General features: G+C 45.8%; 1 protein-coding gene across 3 annotated transcripts in view; it reads left to right on the top strand.

Moving 5' to 3' along the window:
• TBX15 (T-box transcription factor 15) overlaps positions 1 to 13,333 on the top strand; it is a 113,056-nt gene extending 99,723 nt beyond the window's left edge. For all 3 annotated transcript variants that reach the window (XM_088799527.1, XM_088799526.1, XM_088799524.1), the window contains exons 7-8: positions 503 to 600; positions 10,884 to 13,333. In XM_088799527.1, coding sequence (XP_088655653.1) covers positions 503 to 600; positions 10,884 to 11,668 — 883 coding nt within the window. In that variant the 3' untranslated portion in view covers positions 11,669 to 13,333. The remainder of the gene's footprint in view (positions 1 to 502; positions 601 to 10,883) is intronic.
• The last annotated feature ends 5,833 nt before the right edge of the window (positions 13,334 to 19,166 follow it).

Here is a 19,166-nt window from a genome sequence, read left to right as displayed (position 1 = left end):
TATTTCTCCTTTTATTTCTAGTGACTCGCTTGTCTCTGTTGATTTAAGGAGCCTTTAAAGCCACAGCAATTCGATGGTTTCATTGACTCCACACACCTAGTGGGGGAGGTGACTCTGGGACAGACTGTGTCCATGATGTCGTCCTGTGCTAGAGAAACAGCCACTGCTACTTTCTGCTCAACTCTATTCATGACATTAGTGACCTTGACCTTTAACACTTATGTTTTTTTCCATGCATGCCACACCTCCTTTGAAGCAAGGTCAGAGTGCAGCTCCATCATAGTTATGACTTGCTTGCAAATAATCTGAATTGGGTTCATTCCTTCTTCCTCCTGCTACCCAGGGTCATCGGTGCCTTGAGCTCTGCCAGACTAATTTACCCTGGTGGTGCCATCTCTCAGTGCCTGCGTATATACCACTAGCCAGACAAACCAGCCAGGATCTTTAAAACGTCAGTGCATTTCTTGGGACGATGTACAGTGTCTTGCTTTTCTCTCTGCAGAACCGGACTGGAAGCCATCATGGAGACTTATGCCTTCTGGAGACCCCCTGTGCGCACACTCACCTTTGAGGATTTCACTACCATGCAAAAGCAGCAAGGTAAAGCCGTGGGGCAAAGCCTCTGCCCAGTGCTAGAGCTGGGGAGGAGTGGGAGCTGACCTGAATACGGCACATCGGGCCCCAAGCCAAGCCAAGCCAAGCCACTGAGCGATGAGAACTTGGTAGTTCCGTAAATAACTAAAGCATCCTCACTTGTGCGACTAGGCCAGTCCAGAGGCAGCATTTCACCCGGCACCCCCAATTCTCTCTCCCTTCCTAAAAGCGAGGTTATATGCTCATGATAATGACAGTGGTGAAACGCTCATTTCTATCCCTAAGCATTCACGCAGCCCTTGGTATTTGAAGAGATCTTTTTCATTTATTGCTCATGGCAGTCTTACCAGTTTTCTTATTCTAGTTTTGTAGGTGAGAAAAGACTTAGCTCTGGACAGTGGGAATAAATTGCTCCAGGTCTGACAGTGAGAAGGCGGCTGCCAAAAGCCCATCTGAATTTTGCAACTCGTGCTCTCTCTCTCCTTTTGCTTCTGTGCAACACGCTTCTCAATTGATGGGCTGGGTGGACCCCCAATCCCCCACTGCTTTGTGCTTTGCATCCAATTTCTAATACCCCCTCCCCTTGTAGCTCAGGATGGGAAATCTTTGGCCATGTGTACAGATGGCTCATGGGCAGATTTCAACTCCTTTTCTCAGTCCAGTCAGTGGCTCTTCCAGGCGCATTTACCCATTCACCTGGATACCTGAGTGAAAGCTGTCCAGAGTGTCAGACGCCTTATGAATCTCCCTCTCCAATCATTTCCTGCCCCAAAGTGACAATGATTAAAATTACAGATCGTGCTTATTCTGTCCCATCAAATGGTCACCATTCATAGAATCCTAGTTTTTGAATTTGTGGCTTTGTAATGTGGGAGGTCATTCTAGGACTGGACTGACTATACATTATATTACATTTCCTGCTCAGGGGGGCTTTGGGCAATTTATACACTAAAATAGGTTTGTAACCAAAAATGCTAAAATCGCTCAGGTATTAAGATGAATAGAGAGATTCAAAGCATAGGCTCTGCAGTCAGACAACTTGGGTTAGGTTCTCAACACTGTTCCTTCCTAGCTTTGTGACCTTGGTCAAGCCCCTCATCCTTTCTGACACTTAGTTTTCCTATCTGCAAAGTGGGAGACTAGAATAGAATTCTTGTGAGGATTAAATGAGACAACGTATTTCAAAATGTAGGAAGCACTCAGTACATGCTAATTGTCATCATCATCGTCTTCACCCCCCCACCCCCACCCCAGGTCTCTGCATATGGATACATAAGAGGAAATGGATCAGGGACAAGAGAAATTGCCTTCTTGATGATTAATTATTCAACACATGATTAGACCATTCATTTTTACAGGGATCCAGTGAGGCAAATGATCTAGAAAATTTCTATCTTTTTTTTTTTTATAAGTGGAAGAGAAATGGAAGCCCCTCATATGAAGTGACTTAACAGGTCAATACATATTCAGGTGTTGCACCGCTCTGAGGCCCCCATGACCCTGAAGAGGCAGAGGTTTTATGGGAGTTGGGAAATATGGTCCCTTATCTTTGACAGCCACTAACTCTCCATATAACCTTGGGCATGTTACTTCTCTGGGGCTTGGTTTCTTCACCCACAAAAGAGGGACTTTTCGTGAGGCCATTTATAGAAATATGTGTTAGAAATTAAAACGGATCATGCAGAGACACTTACTTGATCCTATTTAGTTTTGAGCTGGCTTCTTGCTTATCTGCCCTTGCCTTACTCATTGACTTTCCAAGCTCTAGCTAAGGAGGTGTCTGTATCATGCAGGCTGGTAAGAGAGGTTGGCAGGGGTACTGCCAGTTCCTGAGAACAGGCATTCGTGCTTACACTGTGCTCACGGCTGTGTCCTAAGATTTACCATAGGGCCTGGCACCCAGGAAGTACCTAATGAACACTGAATGAGGTCACTGGGTGTCACTGTGGCTCAGGTAGGCAGCGTCACTGACTGCATCTTGGGGCATAACCACCTACTATGTGTATGGGTGTGGACGTGGAGTGAGGCTGGGGATACAGCCTGCATTTCACCACCTTGTGGGGCCACGGGGCAGGTGCAGAATGAATGGGGAACCTGCGTGAGTGGCTCAGGTGTACAGATAGCAGGTTAAGTGGTACTTCTACTGAAAATGTATCGATAGGAACATGTATTGTGGACACTTTGCAAATAATGGTTTGAGAGAAACTGAACTTTCAAAGACAACGTTACACTTCTTCAGTGACTCCCCTGCTTATTGGTGGTGGTGGGGAAGGAGCTTGAATTATTGGATACATATGGCAGTGGGACGGGCTAGCGGAAAAGCCCAGACTCTATTAAATAGTTTAATTGGAATACAGTTTTGAACTATACACTGAACTTTATCCAAATTCTCATTATTACAAAAGATGTGGCTTGATTTCTTGACGTTCACAAAGGACGTAAAAGTAACAATACCCATGCCCTCTTCCCTTAAGAACGAAGAATTCCAGTAACTCTGGACAGTCTCACTCATAAAATGAAGAAAAGAGACACAGCTGTCTGTGTGGAACTGGTTTTGCGTCTTAGAAGAAGCAGAGGGTGGTGAGCTTCTGGAGGGAACTGGAGTGGCAGACTGACCATGTAGCAATTCCGTTTTGGGGATGAGGGTATTGGTAGCGTTGGCGCCGAACCTCAAATCCAGATAATGACTGACTCGCACAGGTGTCCGTGTTCCCTCAGAGCTTCAAACACGTGACCACCTGGCAGGTCCAATACGTGACCTCAGCACAGTTTTGGGCTACCGCTGCTGGAGGTTGGATCAACCATTCTGCTCGGAGGAGGTTAAGGATACTTTTCTCAGCCTGCCCTTGCTGTCATTTTTATTTCTCTTTTATTTCGATCCATCTGTTGACAACATTTCAAGGGGAGCCCTTAGGTGAATTAGCCAGTTTTGCGAAAACTCAAATCCTTCTGTTTTTAAAAACGGATCGAATGGGTGTTCTCTATAGTTGTTTTCTCTTACGGGAAGAATGCATGGGATTCATTAGCCTCTGCCCTTTACACAAAAAAGAAACTGAGGCATAGAGCAGTCTAGTGCCATATCTGCAGTTAAATGGTGGCAGGACTGAGTTGAGAATTCTGGAGTGGATCTCGTACTTGACAGGACAGTTTCCACCAGACCACATCATTTTTCTTCTTCTTTTTTTTTTTTTTTTAACTTATTACAGCTTTAATGTCACACACACACACACACACACACACACACAAATCCTTCGAATTGATGATTTTTTTCCAACAACTTGCACATTAACTCTAAATAGGTCTGTATTTCATTTTTATGAAGTCAAGTCTATAGTCTTCAGACATTTTCATTTCATTTAGAATAGACATGGGAATTTATTCTTTTGGAGAATCTGGAGATAGAAATTATATTTCAGGAATGACTTCTCCTTGAACATTGCTAGCGTCGGGGACAAAATGGACTAACTAGTCACGCTTGGGGAAGTTGACTGAGATAATGCTGAGAAAGGAGAAGAGATAACAGCCTCGCTCAGTTATGGCCACGTTCAATCCTGTTTGTATGGACACACCTGAGAGCTTTTGTGAGCAGCGTCTTCAAGTGATTTGACAACTGTTGTGCTAAAAGGACCCATCCTGGACCAGTGACACCAGAGCTGGCAGTATGTCTCCATCTGTGGGAATGAGGAGACCTGCCATTTACAGAAGCCCTCCCTTCTCCTCACCTGGTAGCAGGTATCACTAGACAGATTTCAACACCTTTGGGTGTTTTACTGTTTGTCAGGAAGTTAAAAGTTAGGATTCTGAGGGTCTCTCTGTTGGTGTGGATTTGCATTAGAGGTTGGTCAGGGAGCGGGATCAGATACTGAGCAAATTCATACTAGTAAAAGATTGGGAAAGGAGGACAGTTGACTGGGTAGCAGCAGCCTCTGAACTACTACTGTGTGACCACTGTAACGACTCAAGGATTGCCAATTTCTGCAAATCTCATTTATCCCTGAGATAAGGAGTAATGCCCACGAAGATCTCTGGACAGGGGTTAGAGAGCATCTCAAAACAACCCACTAAAACAAACAGTTATTGCTTACGTTTTCTAGTTTGTCCCCAAAGTCCCTTATATTCAATGTGTCCGAAATGGAGGCCATGATTTACCTCAGAGACTCGGCGCCCTCTACTGAGGGAAGGACACCACCAGCCATTCATCATCCTGGATGTGTCTCGACCCCGTTCCCACCTACCGTATCTGACTATTACCAAGTTCTTAAATCCATCCACATCTCTAATCGCCCGTGCCACCACCCCACTCCAAACTGTCATCGTCTCCCACCTGACTCCATTCTCAGGCTCCCCAGGGTGGTAACATAGCTGCCGGCAGCCCTGGACCTACATCCTTTTAGGTTTAAATCTGATGGGAAAGGTCACGTGCCTCTCTCCTAAGGTTTCTAGCAAAATCTCACTAAGTCTCATTGACTCTAATTGAGTCACCCCTGAACCAATTACTGTGGTGGGGGGTGGAGTGGGGAATATGATGCCTTGATTGTGCAGGTGTGAGTAACATGATTTCCCTGGAGGTAGGGGGAAGGGGTGAGAGTGGGAGAGGGGGTATTTCTCAGTGGGAAACCGTGTCCTATTGCCAGGAGAGAGGCAGAGTAGTTCTAAATTACAATAACAACAGACGTACACTGCAGCAAGGAAGGCAGTGAAACAAGTAGCAGAGAAACAAACAAGTTAATGGAAAGTGAAAAAAATGGGGGCAGTCTACCTAGGGAGTGTGGCAGGCGTAAAACGGGGTCTTCTAAGAAGCAGAGAGACCAGTGTGAGAAATGAGAATTGGGCGAATACATGAAAAGCTGTTCTACAGGGAAGAGATTGGGATCTAGGCATGTCTTGAAATTTTATGGAGAAGGATGCACTAGGAGTCAGTTTCTAAGATTGAAACCACACAGTTGCTGTTAGCGCTGTAATGGTTCACATTCACGTTTTGAGAAGGGTTTGGCTCATTTTCGCCAAAGGTAGTTCCTTACGTGGGATGAACAGGGCTGTGATCGTTCAACTTTGTGGCTGCTGGGGTTAATTCCCTGGAATCGGACCATGGGGTGCTCCCACTGTACTTCTTACCTGTTTGAAAGCCTCAAAGGGACAGATGCCATCAAGTTGCAGGAGGGAAGAGTCTGGCTCATGGAACCAAGTGATTACATGGAAATTTATTCCTTACTTGCCCAGATGGGTTTTGTTTTACTGTTTTGCAGCTTTTTTTGGGGGGAGAAAAACAACAAAAAAATAAACCCTAAAGGAAACTGTATGTGAAAGTCTCCACATTACAATCTGGAAGTGATCAATTTCAAGATGCAAAAGTCAGGAGTTTCGGTCTTCAGGATTTTCACAGTCACATGAACTTGTCTTCATGGAACACAAGTATATTTAGGCTCTTGTCCTTGTATGGACTCACGGTTAAGCATGTATTCTTTTTGGTGATTTTGGCTGTTAGACTTGAGTACTGGAGCAAATTAATGTTGAATATCAATTTTAATGACTACCTCCTCAGTTCTAGCCAATGGTAAGACAGAATGCAGACAGGATGGGGGATTGATCCTGGAATGCCAGGAAGATGTTGGCTAGTTAGGGCATCACATTGTTAAAAACTGAATTATTTATTTTTCATTCATTTATTTTAAAATTAAAGTTGACAAAATATTATATTCATTTTAGGTGTGCAACGTAGTGATTCAATATTTATATGCTTTAAAAAGTGATCACTAGAAGTCTGTCACTGTACAGAGTTATTATGCTATTATCGACTATATTTCATAGGTTGTACGTCACATCCCTGTTCACTTATACGTGGGGAAACGAAAAAAAATGAATAAAACAAAACAGAAAGACTTACAGGGACAGAGAACCAACTGATGGCTGTGAGAGGGGAGGGAGTGGCGGGATGGGTGAAAAAGGTGAAAGGGGATGAAGCAGACAAACTTTCAGTTATGTAATAAATAAGTCATGGGCATTCCATTTTAGTCACCACTCAAAAGTGGGTTAAGACCTTCATGGATAGTGGGAGAGACACCAAATGACCTACTTATGTTCAATTCTGCTTTGTTTGATCTGAGAAGAGACGGAGACATGGGGCTTCCCATTTCCATCACGGGCAGGGGTGAGGGGGAAGGGACAGAGAGTTCAGAGAGGAGAGAGAGAGAGTTGGTTTAGCCTTTGGGAATATGGCCCTCATGGGTCCACAACTGTCACAGGCCCAGTGCTCTAGCATTCAGAGCCACGAACCTCTTCCAGCCTGTTACTTCGGGGCATGTAGTTGTGACATAACATGCCCACCAGTGCCTGACAGGGCACGTTGGTCAGCAACATGGTCAGGCCACACCTGAGAGCCAGCCCCAGCAGAACCCAAGTGCCCCAAGATTCCATTTCCTTCCTTCGGTTCTTTGTTCCTCATACAAGGGAAGACGAAAGGAAACAAGTATTTCATATCCAGGTGCACTTCGTAATGTGTATTATTTCATCTATTTGTCAGAACACCCCTGCCACGTACATAACTGTAATTCCATTTGTATGGAGAGACTAACTTGGTAAGGTCAGTAAGACAGCTGGGCTGGGGCTTTACCGGACTCTGCAGTCCATGCTCACCCATTAAATCAAGATTAAATCAGGGCCCTGGAGCACCTGGACCCGGCGGGTACAGAGGGGATTAGGGTGAAGGGAAGAGACCACGATGCAGGAGAGGGAGGCATGCGGCTCTGACCCCTCGTGTCCGTGTGGCCTGCCTCCCACTCTGCCCTAGCTTTTGTGCGATGAGAGGCCTCGATGCCAAGTGTTGAAATGCACAGGAAGGGCGGCCTGTCTCCTTATGCTTATGTAGCACTTGGCTGGCACTATCAACCTTGTTTAACAGCTGACACGTTAGATCATAGGAGAGCAAAGACTCTCAGTATCTCGGTTTGCTTCTCCACAAAATGAAGACCGCAGTCTTCTCTTTTTCCGTGGACTCTGAAAAATCGCTATTATCCGTATTGAGTACTTTACATTTGAGCATTTCTTCGAAGTGAATGAAAGCCCTGTAACCTTCTCTTGGACAGGTTTGCTCTGCCCACCTCAAATGCTCCTTCGTATGGGGGCTCCCACCCCCTGAGGCTCAGCAGGCCACCAAGTCTCATTTCCAGGGAGTGTCATTTAAAAGCCTAAGCAAGCTGACTACAAACTTTGTAACATGTGCCTCTCATCTGCTCAGCAGAAATCCCTGTAACTTGTTAATAGTTCCCTTCATTTTTTTTTTTTTTTTTTGTAGTGAAACCAATTGAGGCCTTAAATCAGTACCATTCGTTCCATCGTGGGCCGTCCGAGAAAACCATTTAGACTTGTAAAAAGTCATCTGGTCCATCCTGCACTTCCTGCTACAGGCCAGTGCCTATGGAGCATACCTATCCCGGGACAGTTCCGTGTACTGAGCGGGGGTCTCCTGGGGGGCGACATAAACACCAGGTCTGGGAGAGCAGGGCCGGACTTTCAAAGAAAGGAGACCAGATACAGAGCCTATAAAACACAACTCTCTTTACAGCTGGAGTCAAGTTTCCCCGTTTGTGCCATAGCACTTATTTCACGGAAGCTCGTGGCATTTAGGGTGGAAGGCGAGGAAAATGTGTAGGGGGAAGCACACGCTTACAGAAAACGGATTCCGAAGCTTCCCGTAAGGCCCTGCAGGCGAGGCTGTTCAGTGACAAGAACGAGAAAGGAGATGTTTGTGCTCTCCTCATCCTCTCAGCCTTCCCCTTCCAGGATGCTTTCATTATATTGCAAGGATTCCTTCCTTGGAAAGTCTGTGTTATTGGCCGTCCACACGTTAGAGTATATTGAATCCTCAGACATGAACACGATTCTGGGAAGGATGGAAACTGAACCTGTCAGTTTGAGGCCCTCACTGCACAGATGACATAGCCCACTTGGCCTGTGGTCATTAGCTGGATGGAGGCCAGTGGACCTGGACTTGGGCTTGGTGTTCTCCCCGCCATGGTCAGCGGCTGGCTTACTTCTTCCACAGGTATTATAATGTTGGCCTTAGTTCCACTTATGGAAGAAAAATAGTTTTACCTCTCTTAAAGGAATTTAAGGCATTACCAAGAAACAAGGAAGGAGGATTTCCTGAAATGACTCTAAAATCAGCAGCTATTGTTAACGAAATCCAGTGCTACCTTGGAAATTCACTGAGGAAATTTTTTTGACCAGAGGAGATGGTATTAGTTGGGCTTTGTCAAAAGTGAACTCTGAAAAAAAGTATGAATACCTAAGAGCTAAATTTGTACGTCTACAGCCAATACGACTCCCATATCTGGGGATGTAGGCCGACGCCTTTTTTTTTCCTGCTAAAAATGAACTCTGAGGTCCTTTCTGATGTGTCTCGATTTGCACATCTGGACCCTCCTGCCTGGCACACTTTGGCTTCTTTGCATCATCTCAGGATCTGGAATCTTGCTGGTTTTCTTCACATTTCCCTCACTGATAAAAGCCTTATTCCTGCTCCTTTCCACTTAAAATGGCCTTTACCCCTTCACAGCAGCTCAAGTGCTAAGAGTCCCTACCTGAGCTGTGGATGTGCCCTGGGGAATCACAGCTCTCAACAACTCCAGGAAACTCCCCATTTCACTCTGAAGGAAGGAGATTCCCTATGTATGGAAGACAAAGCAGCTACTCCTTCTGGAATTCAAATGAAAGCTCCAGCAGACCCAGTACTCACCACTGTCTTTAACTTCCAATGGGCAAGGCAGGAAGTGGATGACCTGGGAAAGGGGGGGCTTGGAAAGGTCATTTTTGGCTTTCTTAAACTATGAGACAACACTGGAAGTAGGTTGGGTTAAGCTGGCCTTTCGTCTGCTGGTGCATCCATCAGCCACCAATCCAGTTCTAATATCTAAACGCCGTAAGAGCAACCCTTTCAAATACACATTCAGGGACTGTAGGAGATGAAAGGGACCTAACTCAAAGTGTGTTCCCTAGATCAGCAGCAGCAGTTTCATCGGAGAACTTACTGGAGATGAAAATTCTCAGGCCCTGGCCCAGAAATACAGCATCAGAAACTCTAGGGGTGGAGTCAGCTGCCTGTGTTTTCACAAGCACACTCCTGTTTAAGAACCACTACTCTAGGTCCTTTGAAAGAAGGAATTTGGGTTCTCAACGTGGGCCGCACATGAGAATTATTTGGGGAGCTTTTAAGACAATATGGATATGGAGGTCCCACGCGCAGAAATTCTCATTTAGTTAGTCTGAGGTGGGATTCTGGAACTTCAGCAGTTTTGAAAGCTTGCAGCTTCTGCCAGCTTGAGAATGACTGATCTCACTCAAGTTCTCACCTTCTAGATAAAGAGACTGAAACCCAGAGGGGAAAGCAATGTGCCCAGGGTCAGATGGGGGTTAGTGTGGCAGAGCTGGGAGTAGAATGTGGATCCCCTGACTTTATGACCTGTTTGGTCTCTTGTTATATTTATCACACCCGAAGACGACGTTTACAATCTTTGTTCCAGTCTGAGATGACAGGCTCTCATAAAGGGCGAGTAGCAGCGCCTGTGGATCAGGATGATTTCGTTTTGAGTTCGCTTTGCTTTCTGCTAACCGAGCTCTTATAATTGTGCTCATAATGTCTTTCCTATGACAGAACTTCAATCCCACACCCCAGTTCCCACTACCTGAGCCCCTCTGCTCAGCCCTCCCAGGCCTCGGCCTGGACTTGGCGCCCTGCCCCAGGACCCCATTTCCTCTGAGATTAAGGTCCTGAGATTTGGGGTCCTATTTGTTTGGGTGGAAGACTAAAAATGGGGAAGTAGGCAACAGTGCCAGGTTACAGTCCTTCTGTAATGCATTTCCACTGAGAATGGGAAAAGTGAGCTAGTGGATTTTAATGCTGATGACCACACGTCTTACTGGAAAGGGAAGTTGATGGTGAGAAGTGGCAAAGTGAATACTGGGAGGTTTATTTATTTATTTATTTATTTTAAAAAAACAAGACTCACTAAGATCTAGTTCCTAGAGAAACAAAAGAATGTAGTGTTCTTTTTTGTCAACCCTCTTCATCCCCTTTTGGAGTGTGTGTATGTGTGTGTGTGTGTGTGTACGCTTGCACTCACAGGTGGAATCACTTAGCATAAGTTTGCTGAGTTAAGGGAAAGCAGTGGTTCTGTAAAAGTCAGCCCATCTTGGACACTTGAGGGCACCTCCCGCGTGGCTTGCATCTGGCCTGACAGACCCAACAACTTAAAAGGCCTCCGTCTCAATGGCATTCATGTTTTATTTTTCAGGAGGCAGCACAGGCACTTCCCCGACCACCTCCAGCACTGGGACACCATCCCCGTCAGCTTCTTCTCATCTTTTATCTCCATCCTGTTCTCCTCCCACTTTCCATCTGGCCCCCAACACTTTCAACGTGGGCTGCCGCGAGAGCCAGCTGTGTAACCTGAACCTCTCTGATTACCCGCCCTGTGCCCGAAGCAACATGGCTGCCTTGCAGAGCTACCCAGGGCTGAGTGACAGTGGCTACAACAGGCTCCAGAGTGGCACTGCTTCAGCCACGCAGCCCTCCGAAACCTTCATGCCTCAGAGGACTCCATCCCTGATCTCAGGAATACCGACGCCTCCCTCGTTGCCTAGCAACAGCAAGATGGAAGCCTACGGCGGCCAGCTGGGGTCCTTCCCCACGTCCCAGTTTCAGTATGTCATGCAGGCAGGCAACGCGGCCTCCACCTCGTCCTCGCCACACATGTTCGGGGGCAGCCACATGCAGCAGAGCTCCTACAATGCCTTCTCTCTCCACAACCCTTACAACCTGTACGGATACAATTTCCCCACTTCCCCTCGGCTAGCTGCAAGCCCAGAAAAACTGAGCGCCTCTCAAAGCACTTTACTCTGTTCTTCTCCTTCCAACGGGGCCTTCGGAGAGCGGCAGTACCTGCCCACGGGGATGGAGCACGGCATGCACATGATCAGCCCGTCACCCAATAACCAGCAGGCCACTAACACCTGCGACGGCCGGCAGTACGGGGCGGTCCCCGGCTCCTCCTCCCAGATGTCCGTCCACATGGTTTAATGGCCGGTCCACGCACACGGAGCCTAGAGCAGCCAGGGCCCCGGCGTCTCCATGGGCAGATCCTCCTCCTGGGAGCCCAATGCCTTTGAAACACAGGAACTGTGTATTTTTTTTTTTTTTTTTTCTGGCGGAGGAAAGCATATACCCAAGAACAAGAAGAGACTTTCAAGCCACTGAAGTATACTTGCGGTGAATCACCTCCAACTCGGTGGCCCTTCTCCTGCCTTCCCAAAGCTTCGATTTATAAAGCATCGTCTACTCCAGAGTGGCCTTTGAAGAAACTGAATAATCATTTTATAATAATGTTAAGGGAGATGCTAGTGTGTAGCAGCCATGAAAAGTTAGCCACACACACATACAGACCTACCCGTACATAGACACATGCATGCGTGCACACACACACACACACACACACACACACACACACGACTCAGAACTGGGCGAACTCTGTGGAGGGAGGCCCAGAATGGGTGCTTTCACCCAGAATTTGTACCACACGAGATGGACTGGGCTAGCAGCAGCTGCCAACCTTTGTCCCCTGCAGCTTCCCGTTTCTGGAATGAACCATGTATCCTGGAACCCCTTGCCATCGATGAGGGTGCAAAGACATCAGTACTACACCTGGACTTGGCTTTTTGAAAAGATTGCTTTGAAAACTTTGGTTGTCTTCACTCAATATGATATCATCGACGTTCCGAGTGGAAAAGAGGGTGTAAGAGCAGCTGAATGAGAGAGAGAGAGAGAGCGAGAGAGAGAGAAAGAATAGAGGGCAAGAGAGAGGCGGAGAGCAAGACTGAGAGAGAAAGTGTGAGCAATGACGAGAGTTCTGATTCACCCAGGAAGTTTGCTTTTGGTTTGTTGCTTCCTGTCCCCCCTACAGGTTATAGAAAGAATCCTGGGGTTATTGATGAGTCAACGGCTCTGGGACACTGTGCCTGGTCAGGGTGCTGGTGAGAGAGAACCAGGGCAAGGAAAGCATCTCCATCCCACAGCTCTGACCATCGTGATCCAGAAGAGGGGTGCACAAGACAGGAAGTGCTGTTCCCCGTTCCCGAGTGCGCAGCCTCGCGGGGACTCAGCGGTGTGAAGAAGGAAGAGTGTTACAATCCCGGCAATGAAACCAAGCGCAGAGGCGACCGTGGTCTGGCTTCTCACCTGCCAGGTCCAGACACCTGACCTGGACCACCTGCCCCACAGCCCCTGCGGCGGGAGAAATCCTGTCACGTTCCAGGGAATTGCAGATGGGCCAGAATTCTACATCCTCCCATCTGCCCTTAGATCTCCATTTTTTTATCCAATAGTTCATTGCATTTTGATGTTTTGGGTTTTTTCCTTCATCTTTCCCTTCCCTTCAAATCCTTTAATGATAAGAAAACAAGTGGAGTTTGGTGCCAGCTAAACTTTTAAAATGGTGTGGAAATGCAAATAATACCAAGTAAAATAATACAGATATTATTAAGAGTTTTGGTTTTGAAGTGTTGTAGATAAGTGTATTTATGTGCCTAGTGGGGAATTCAATATTATGAATATTAAAAAAGGGGGCAATAAAAAGGGTATGTAAAATATGTATGAAGAAAAGGTGTATAAAAATTTGCCCTTATGCACGGAACTCTGTTTCTAAGTGCCAAGCACAGAAAGCCGCTAAATAAAATCTTTGCCATTGTTTTCTGTGTGATTGTTCATCTGGGAAACATCCATAGCAACCTTTGCATCAGCCTTACGCTTCACAATGAGCCCAGCCCTGTCATTGTGACTACTTTACACCATCTTTATTGAGACCCCATCATGAAGAAAACGTTACCATCCTCACCTTATGATTAGTAACTAGCAGAGAGATCCCGCGTTTCCAGGATCATACCTGTATAGGCAGCCCAGCACAGAGGGGAGTAGAACTTGAAACCAGATCTGACTCAATGACCACAGTCCTTCCTCTGGAGCCCCAGCAGTCCCACGAGGCACGGGGACAATCGGGAGGAAGATGCAGTCTAAGTGGTGAAGCGAGACTACCTCTGCGGCTGGGACTTACTTGGTACTATGTTTAATGCTAAATACATACCCTCTCCTTTGAATGTACCACCACAGCACGGAGGAGTGACTCTGAGTTGTAAGGCACCACACGATGATGATGACGAGGGCTCTTCAATTCATAAGCGCAGTCCCATATTATCTCATTTGAGCCTCACAATTACTGAGATGGGAACAGGGCAGGAAGTATTGTTTTGCAAATGGACGACTAGGATTACAAAGGTCGTGACCTGCCTGTACTTAAATAGGGCTGGGAGGCAGCAGAGCCTGGCCTTGAAATCTCCTGTTCTTACCTCTACCCCGAATGGTTTCTTGGCGGACCGTTACCCTGGGAGCCCACTGACCCATTTCATTAGGGTGGCTCAAACTGTTGATCCCCACACTCATTCACTAGAAACGGAGCTTGGTTTAGGGGAGCAAAAATCTTAATTAATCACTGCTTTTGTTTTATAAATAACATCAGACACTGGCATGCCCATTAATTTCATTAACCTCCAGATGACCGATAAAATCGAGCTGGGCCAATGGGTGACTAAGGACCCCCATGGTCTGTAGGCCCTCTGGGCATGAGATGTCTCAAAATTGAAAAAGGCTCTCCTATTTGGAAATCTTGCAGTCAACCCTCAGCTTCATAACAGGAGACCTAAAACAACTGCATATGCAGCTTATGGTGATTTCTTTCTGATTTAGCAACACACCAAATACTGTTCACTGGTCTAATAGTGTTTGAAGTTTTAGGCAACAGGTAATCATAATACGCCAAGGGGCAAACTTGACATAGAAGTCTCCATGTTTTCACTGAACAGGATAATAATTTCAGTAATCATTTAAGAGCATTACATACAGATCTGGATTAATTGGAACAATGCAAGTCGGTTACATCTGAATTATGGCATGTGTTGCTATCTGTAACAGAAGCAATAAAAAATATTTATTTTTGACATAAACTGGATAAGGAACTGTCGAGAATATGCTCTGCCCAATTGTCTTCAATGAAATGTGAAAATGATTATAATTGGCGTACTGGTTACATACACAGGGCTATAGAAAGATTATTCCTCTGTAAATTAAGACGCTCCAGCCTTGCTCACGGTTCTTGAGTAAAGCCTGTCTTGTTCCTCTTTGCATTCTCAATGCCTAGGACAGTTCCTGGCCTATCACAGAATCACAGTTTGTCGACCAAACCCATTTCTCAAGGATATTACAACATGGTTGCATGGCGGAATTATCATTCCCTCCGGATTAATGGGATCTAAATTAACAGTGATTTATTGTTCTTCATGGTATTGTGACAGATTCATGTAAACTTAATTTAGATACTAACTTGCCCCCATCCTGACACAGATATTATCTTAGAATTTGCTAAATCCAACTTTTGCCGTGGGCAGCCACACACTCATTGGAAGATGCGTTCTGCTGGTCTCATGTCAGCTGAGGCAAGGCATTTTTTGTCCTTCCCAGGGCTTTGTGGCACTGATACTTATCTGCTGAAGCCCTGCTGCTGGCCTTTTGGGACTGGGGCCTTTTATACAATTTATCTTCTATATAGCCCCAGTCAAGCCCTATTTTCATGACTTCCTTGGCAGAGAATGAGAGTTATCCCTTCTACCCAACTTTATTAAAAAGTTAAAACTAATGATCAAATCACCAATTAATAACAATCAGGGTAATAATGAACCACAATTAATAAAAAATATTAAATACAGCTTGGTATGCTACAATGTTCTTGGAACTGTTCCGTTATATGAGGATACAGAAAATTTCTAACTTCGAGAAGATTTCGGCCTGGCTGAGGAGTTAAGATATATGCATATGAAACATTGAACAATAAAAGTATTAAGTTGGTGGTAAAGATCATACAGACATAACTCTTTTGTGACACTTCACAGATATTGCATTTTCATCAATATCAAAGCAAGACCCTCCACCAGCAAAAAGATGATGTTTAGCGCTTTTTAGCAATAAAGCATTTTTAAATTAAGTTATGTACATTATCTTTTTAGATATAATGCTGTTGCACACTTTATAGACTACAGTACAATGTAAACATCACTTCGATAGGCACTGGGAAATCAAAAAAATTGATGTGCCTCACTCTATTGCGATATTTGCTTTATTGTCGTGGTCTGGAACCGAATGTGCAGGATCTCTGAGGCTTGTCTGTATATGCTGCACGATTGTAGATGGAAACACATTTTTATTGAGTGTTTATTACATGTCACACATTATGCAAAGTTATCCTATAATCCTGGCAAGTACCTTACAGGATTTGTATTTCAATCCCTATTTTATAGATGGGGAAACTGAAACCTACCGAGGTTGGTAATATGCACAGAATCGTAAGAGCTCGGAAGGAACAAAGGGAGGCCTCCAACCCAGGCCTTTCCACCACTACGTTCTTCTAAAAGTGAGATTGATGGGGACTCTAATAGAAAGAGAAGTGTTCGTGGAGAAAGGTGAACCAGAATTTTCCTTTGAAGAAGTCATGGCAACTTTATAAATGGAGGCAGCGCAGTTCAGAAGAGTATGCTCTCCGTGGGACAATGAGTGATGGCGGTGGGGGTGGGGGAGAAGACGTTCGTTCTCTTAAGTCAAATCTCACATCTGCTCCTGTCACCAGGACTCTGGACTCCTATATCTTATGTGCGATGTCCTAGCTTTGGGCAATTCAGGATGCCCTCCAAGGTCTCTGTGGGAACCTTCACCCTGGAAAGGACCAGTGGGGGCTGGGCGGGGATGGCAGAGTCAAACTCTAGCCCCTGCAACATTGCCACACCAGCCCTCTCCCCGGGCCAGGGCCCCAGGGGCAGGTTCACGGCCACTCTCCCTGAGCCGAGCTCTGCACAGAGCCCCTTGCTTTCTGCAGCCAGGCATTAGTGCCACGTGGGACGGTGAAAGGGGGCCTTGCTGCTTAAGGCCCAGAAAACAGTCATCATGTTTTCCTTCTTAGCTCATTTTACTGCCCACAGCACTCATCTTTTATGAGCCAGCCTAACGGCATTTCCCACTTCAGATGCTTCCTCCTCACTCTTTCTGCTTCCATTCGACCTCATTGCAGGCCCTGCAAAGGCCCAGAAAACCAAAAAGCGTTGGAGTTCCTTTTAGTGTTTTCACCCAGCAAAGCTGAAGCAAACAAAGGGGGCTGCCAAAGGATTGTCAAGGCAACCCTCCAGCAGTTCCTCATTCTAGGAGAAGTTTCTGGACTCTATGAATAGGATTCTTGCAGTTCTCCCCATCTTTCTACACTTCACATCCTTCCTCCACCCACCGGTAGGCAAAGCCCCTCCTAAGCTGTCTCCAGATGATGTAACAGATAAACCCCCAAATACGAACACACTACTGTTTATTTCTCACGCATCTCACAATCCACTACGGGCTGCCTCGTTAGGTGGCTCTTCTCCAAGCAGTGGTTCCGGGAACCACCAGGCTCCTTCCAGCCTTCACTATCTTCAACACATAGCTTGGTACCTCTCCATTTAGGCAGCAGAGAGAGAAAGAACGGAAGCTTAAACATGGGAGGTATTTATAAGTCAGGCCTGGGATTGGTTACGTGACTTCCTCCTAATTTTATAGTTAGAACTCCAGTGGCCACACCTAACTGCAGGAGAAGCTGCAAACTATAGTCTAGTTGACTATTTAGGAAGAAAAGGAAACAGATTTGTAAGGCACTAGGGAGTCTACAAGCCCCTGAGCAGGTCTAGACTTACTTTCTGAGACCTGCATTTTCTATGAAATCAGCAGGTAAGGAGAAGGCTACCTGCGAGTCCCAGCTTCTCCAATATTTTAACCTGGAGCAGTTGACTTTACTCCACTCGTGTTCAGAAGGAGTTCCTTCCCACTCCTAAAATACCTTGAGGATTTATAATATGCAGAATAAGCTTTTCTCAAGTGGTACTAACTATAAAAAAGAAACATTTACCGAGTGCTTATTATATGCTAGCTAGGTGTTTTCCATACATCATCTTAGTTAGTCTCAACAACAATCTTATCACGTAGGTATTATTATTATGCCCATATAATAGGTAAGAGAAAAAAAATACAGACAGGCTAAGAGTCTTGCTCAAGGGTACACTCAGGGGGCCCTATTCATAGCCCGCACTGTTAAGTAACATATTAGAAGTTTAGCTAACTTATTAGAGAAGGCTTTTTGTTTGCTTGTTTTTACATTTATTTACCTGGGTAAAATGCGGAGAATGCTACAGGTAGGTCATGTTCCCTGCCCTGAGATAGTTCAGGTTTAGAAGAAATCACCTATTACTTGGTTTCCTCCAGGATGATTCCGAGTACGACACTGTAATGTAAGTGCCTGACAATTGGTAGCTTTTCTGATTGCAATGTTAGTGTTTGACATTAAGCTTTTGATTGCTGTGGTTCCATTTCAAAGATGTCCACCTCGAATAAACATATTGCCAGCTACACAACTAGATACAGGCTGCCCCACCCATGCCATTCCCCTTTTAGAGAGGCTTGGGTAACCTAGATAACTAACTGCTTGGGTGATCCTGCTTTTCCCTTCCCACCCTTTAATTCCTGCTCTTATGTTTTAAATTCACCAGGAAAGAGTGAACCTGTGAAACCCCAGGCACCCGACCCTCCACCCCAATAAGGGTAGAATCCCAGGTCTTCTCTCTCCGCCCCCAACCTTGCTAGGTTGTACCAGGCATGCCTATACCCTCCAGGACCTGTGAAAAAACTTTGTTTTTTTCCAAGTTCCCTAATAGTTGTTGCTGACGTGTATCTTGCAATCGTAAATAAGAACCACAAGGGCTGGTCCAGCTACAACAATGGCTCCATTTGGGAAAGTCTGTGGGGCCAGGTGAGTGCCCCAGGCATTCTCAGATGATAGCATCACTACTGAATGGATATGGAGGCCATCCCTAGAGTGTGAGGATCCCATTCTACTCAGCCTGTAGTTTTTGTGGGCCTTAGGATGACACTTCCTACTTCAAAGCAGAAGCATGGAGAGCCTTGCCATGTAATGTTTTGTGCAGTCCCAGAAGATCTATGAATGGTTACATCTTCCTTCACGGCTTCCAAACTTGGCTTCTGAAACTAGGCTTTGTCTAACCCTATGTCAGCACCCAGGCTTTTGACCTCAGAGAGGAGGCTCGCAGAGTGGGGTACCCAGCACAACGAGCCAACAACCATCTCAGGGCTCCTCACTTATTAGTCTTCTTCTCAGAGGAGAACTAGTTTGGCAACCCCTCCATCCAGAAACAGGTCCCAGAACCACGTAGAAACACCGCCACAGGTTCCATTTCCCAATTCCAGAGGCTGCTGGTCTAAGGATGGCTTCATGCTTCATGGATAGAAACTTTTCCCTAAATACTGGTTTCGTCTCTTTGCAACATGGGCTTATTTCCATCTTCTCATTAAAGCTCTCCAAGCCTCACCCTAACATGGGATCACTCTCTGGGCTGGGGATGGGCTCCTTCACCATTCAGCATTACAGTAGACTGACGCCCTAGTTAAA

The sequence above is a fragment of the Rhinolophus sinicus genome, chromosome 7, assembly GCF_057876585.1.
Source record: "Rhinolophus sinicus isolate RSI-liver-muscle chromosome 7, RSI-T2T, whole genome shotgun sequence".
In the NCBI taxonomy this organism is placed as follows: domain Eukaryota; kingdom Metazoa; phylum Chordata; class Mammalia; order Chiroptera; family Rhinolophidae; genus Rhinolophus; species Rhinolophus sinicus.
This window is presented reverse-complemented; position numbering and strand designations above follow the sequence as displayed.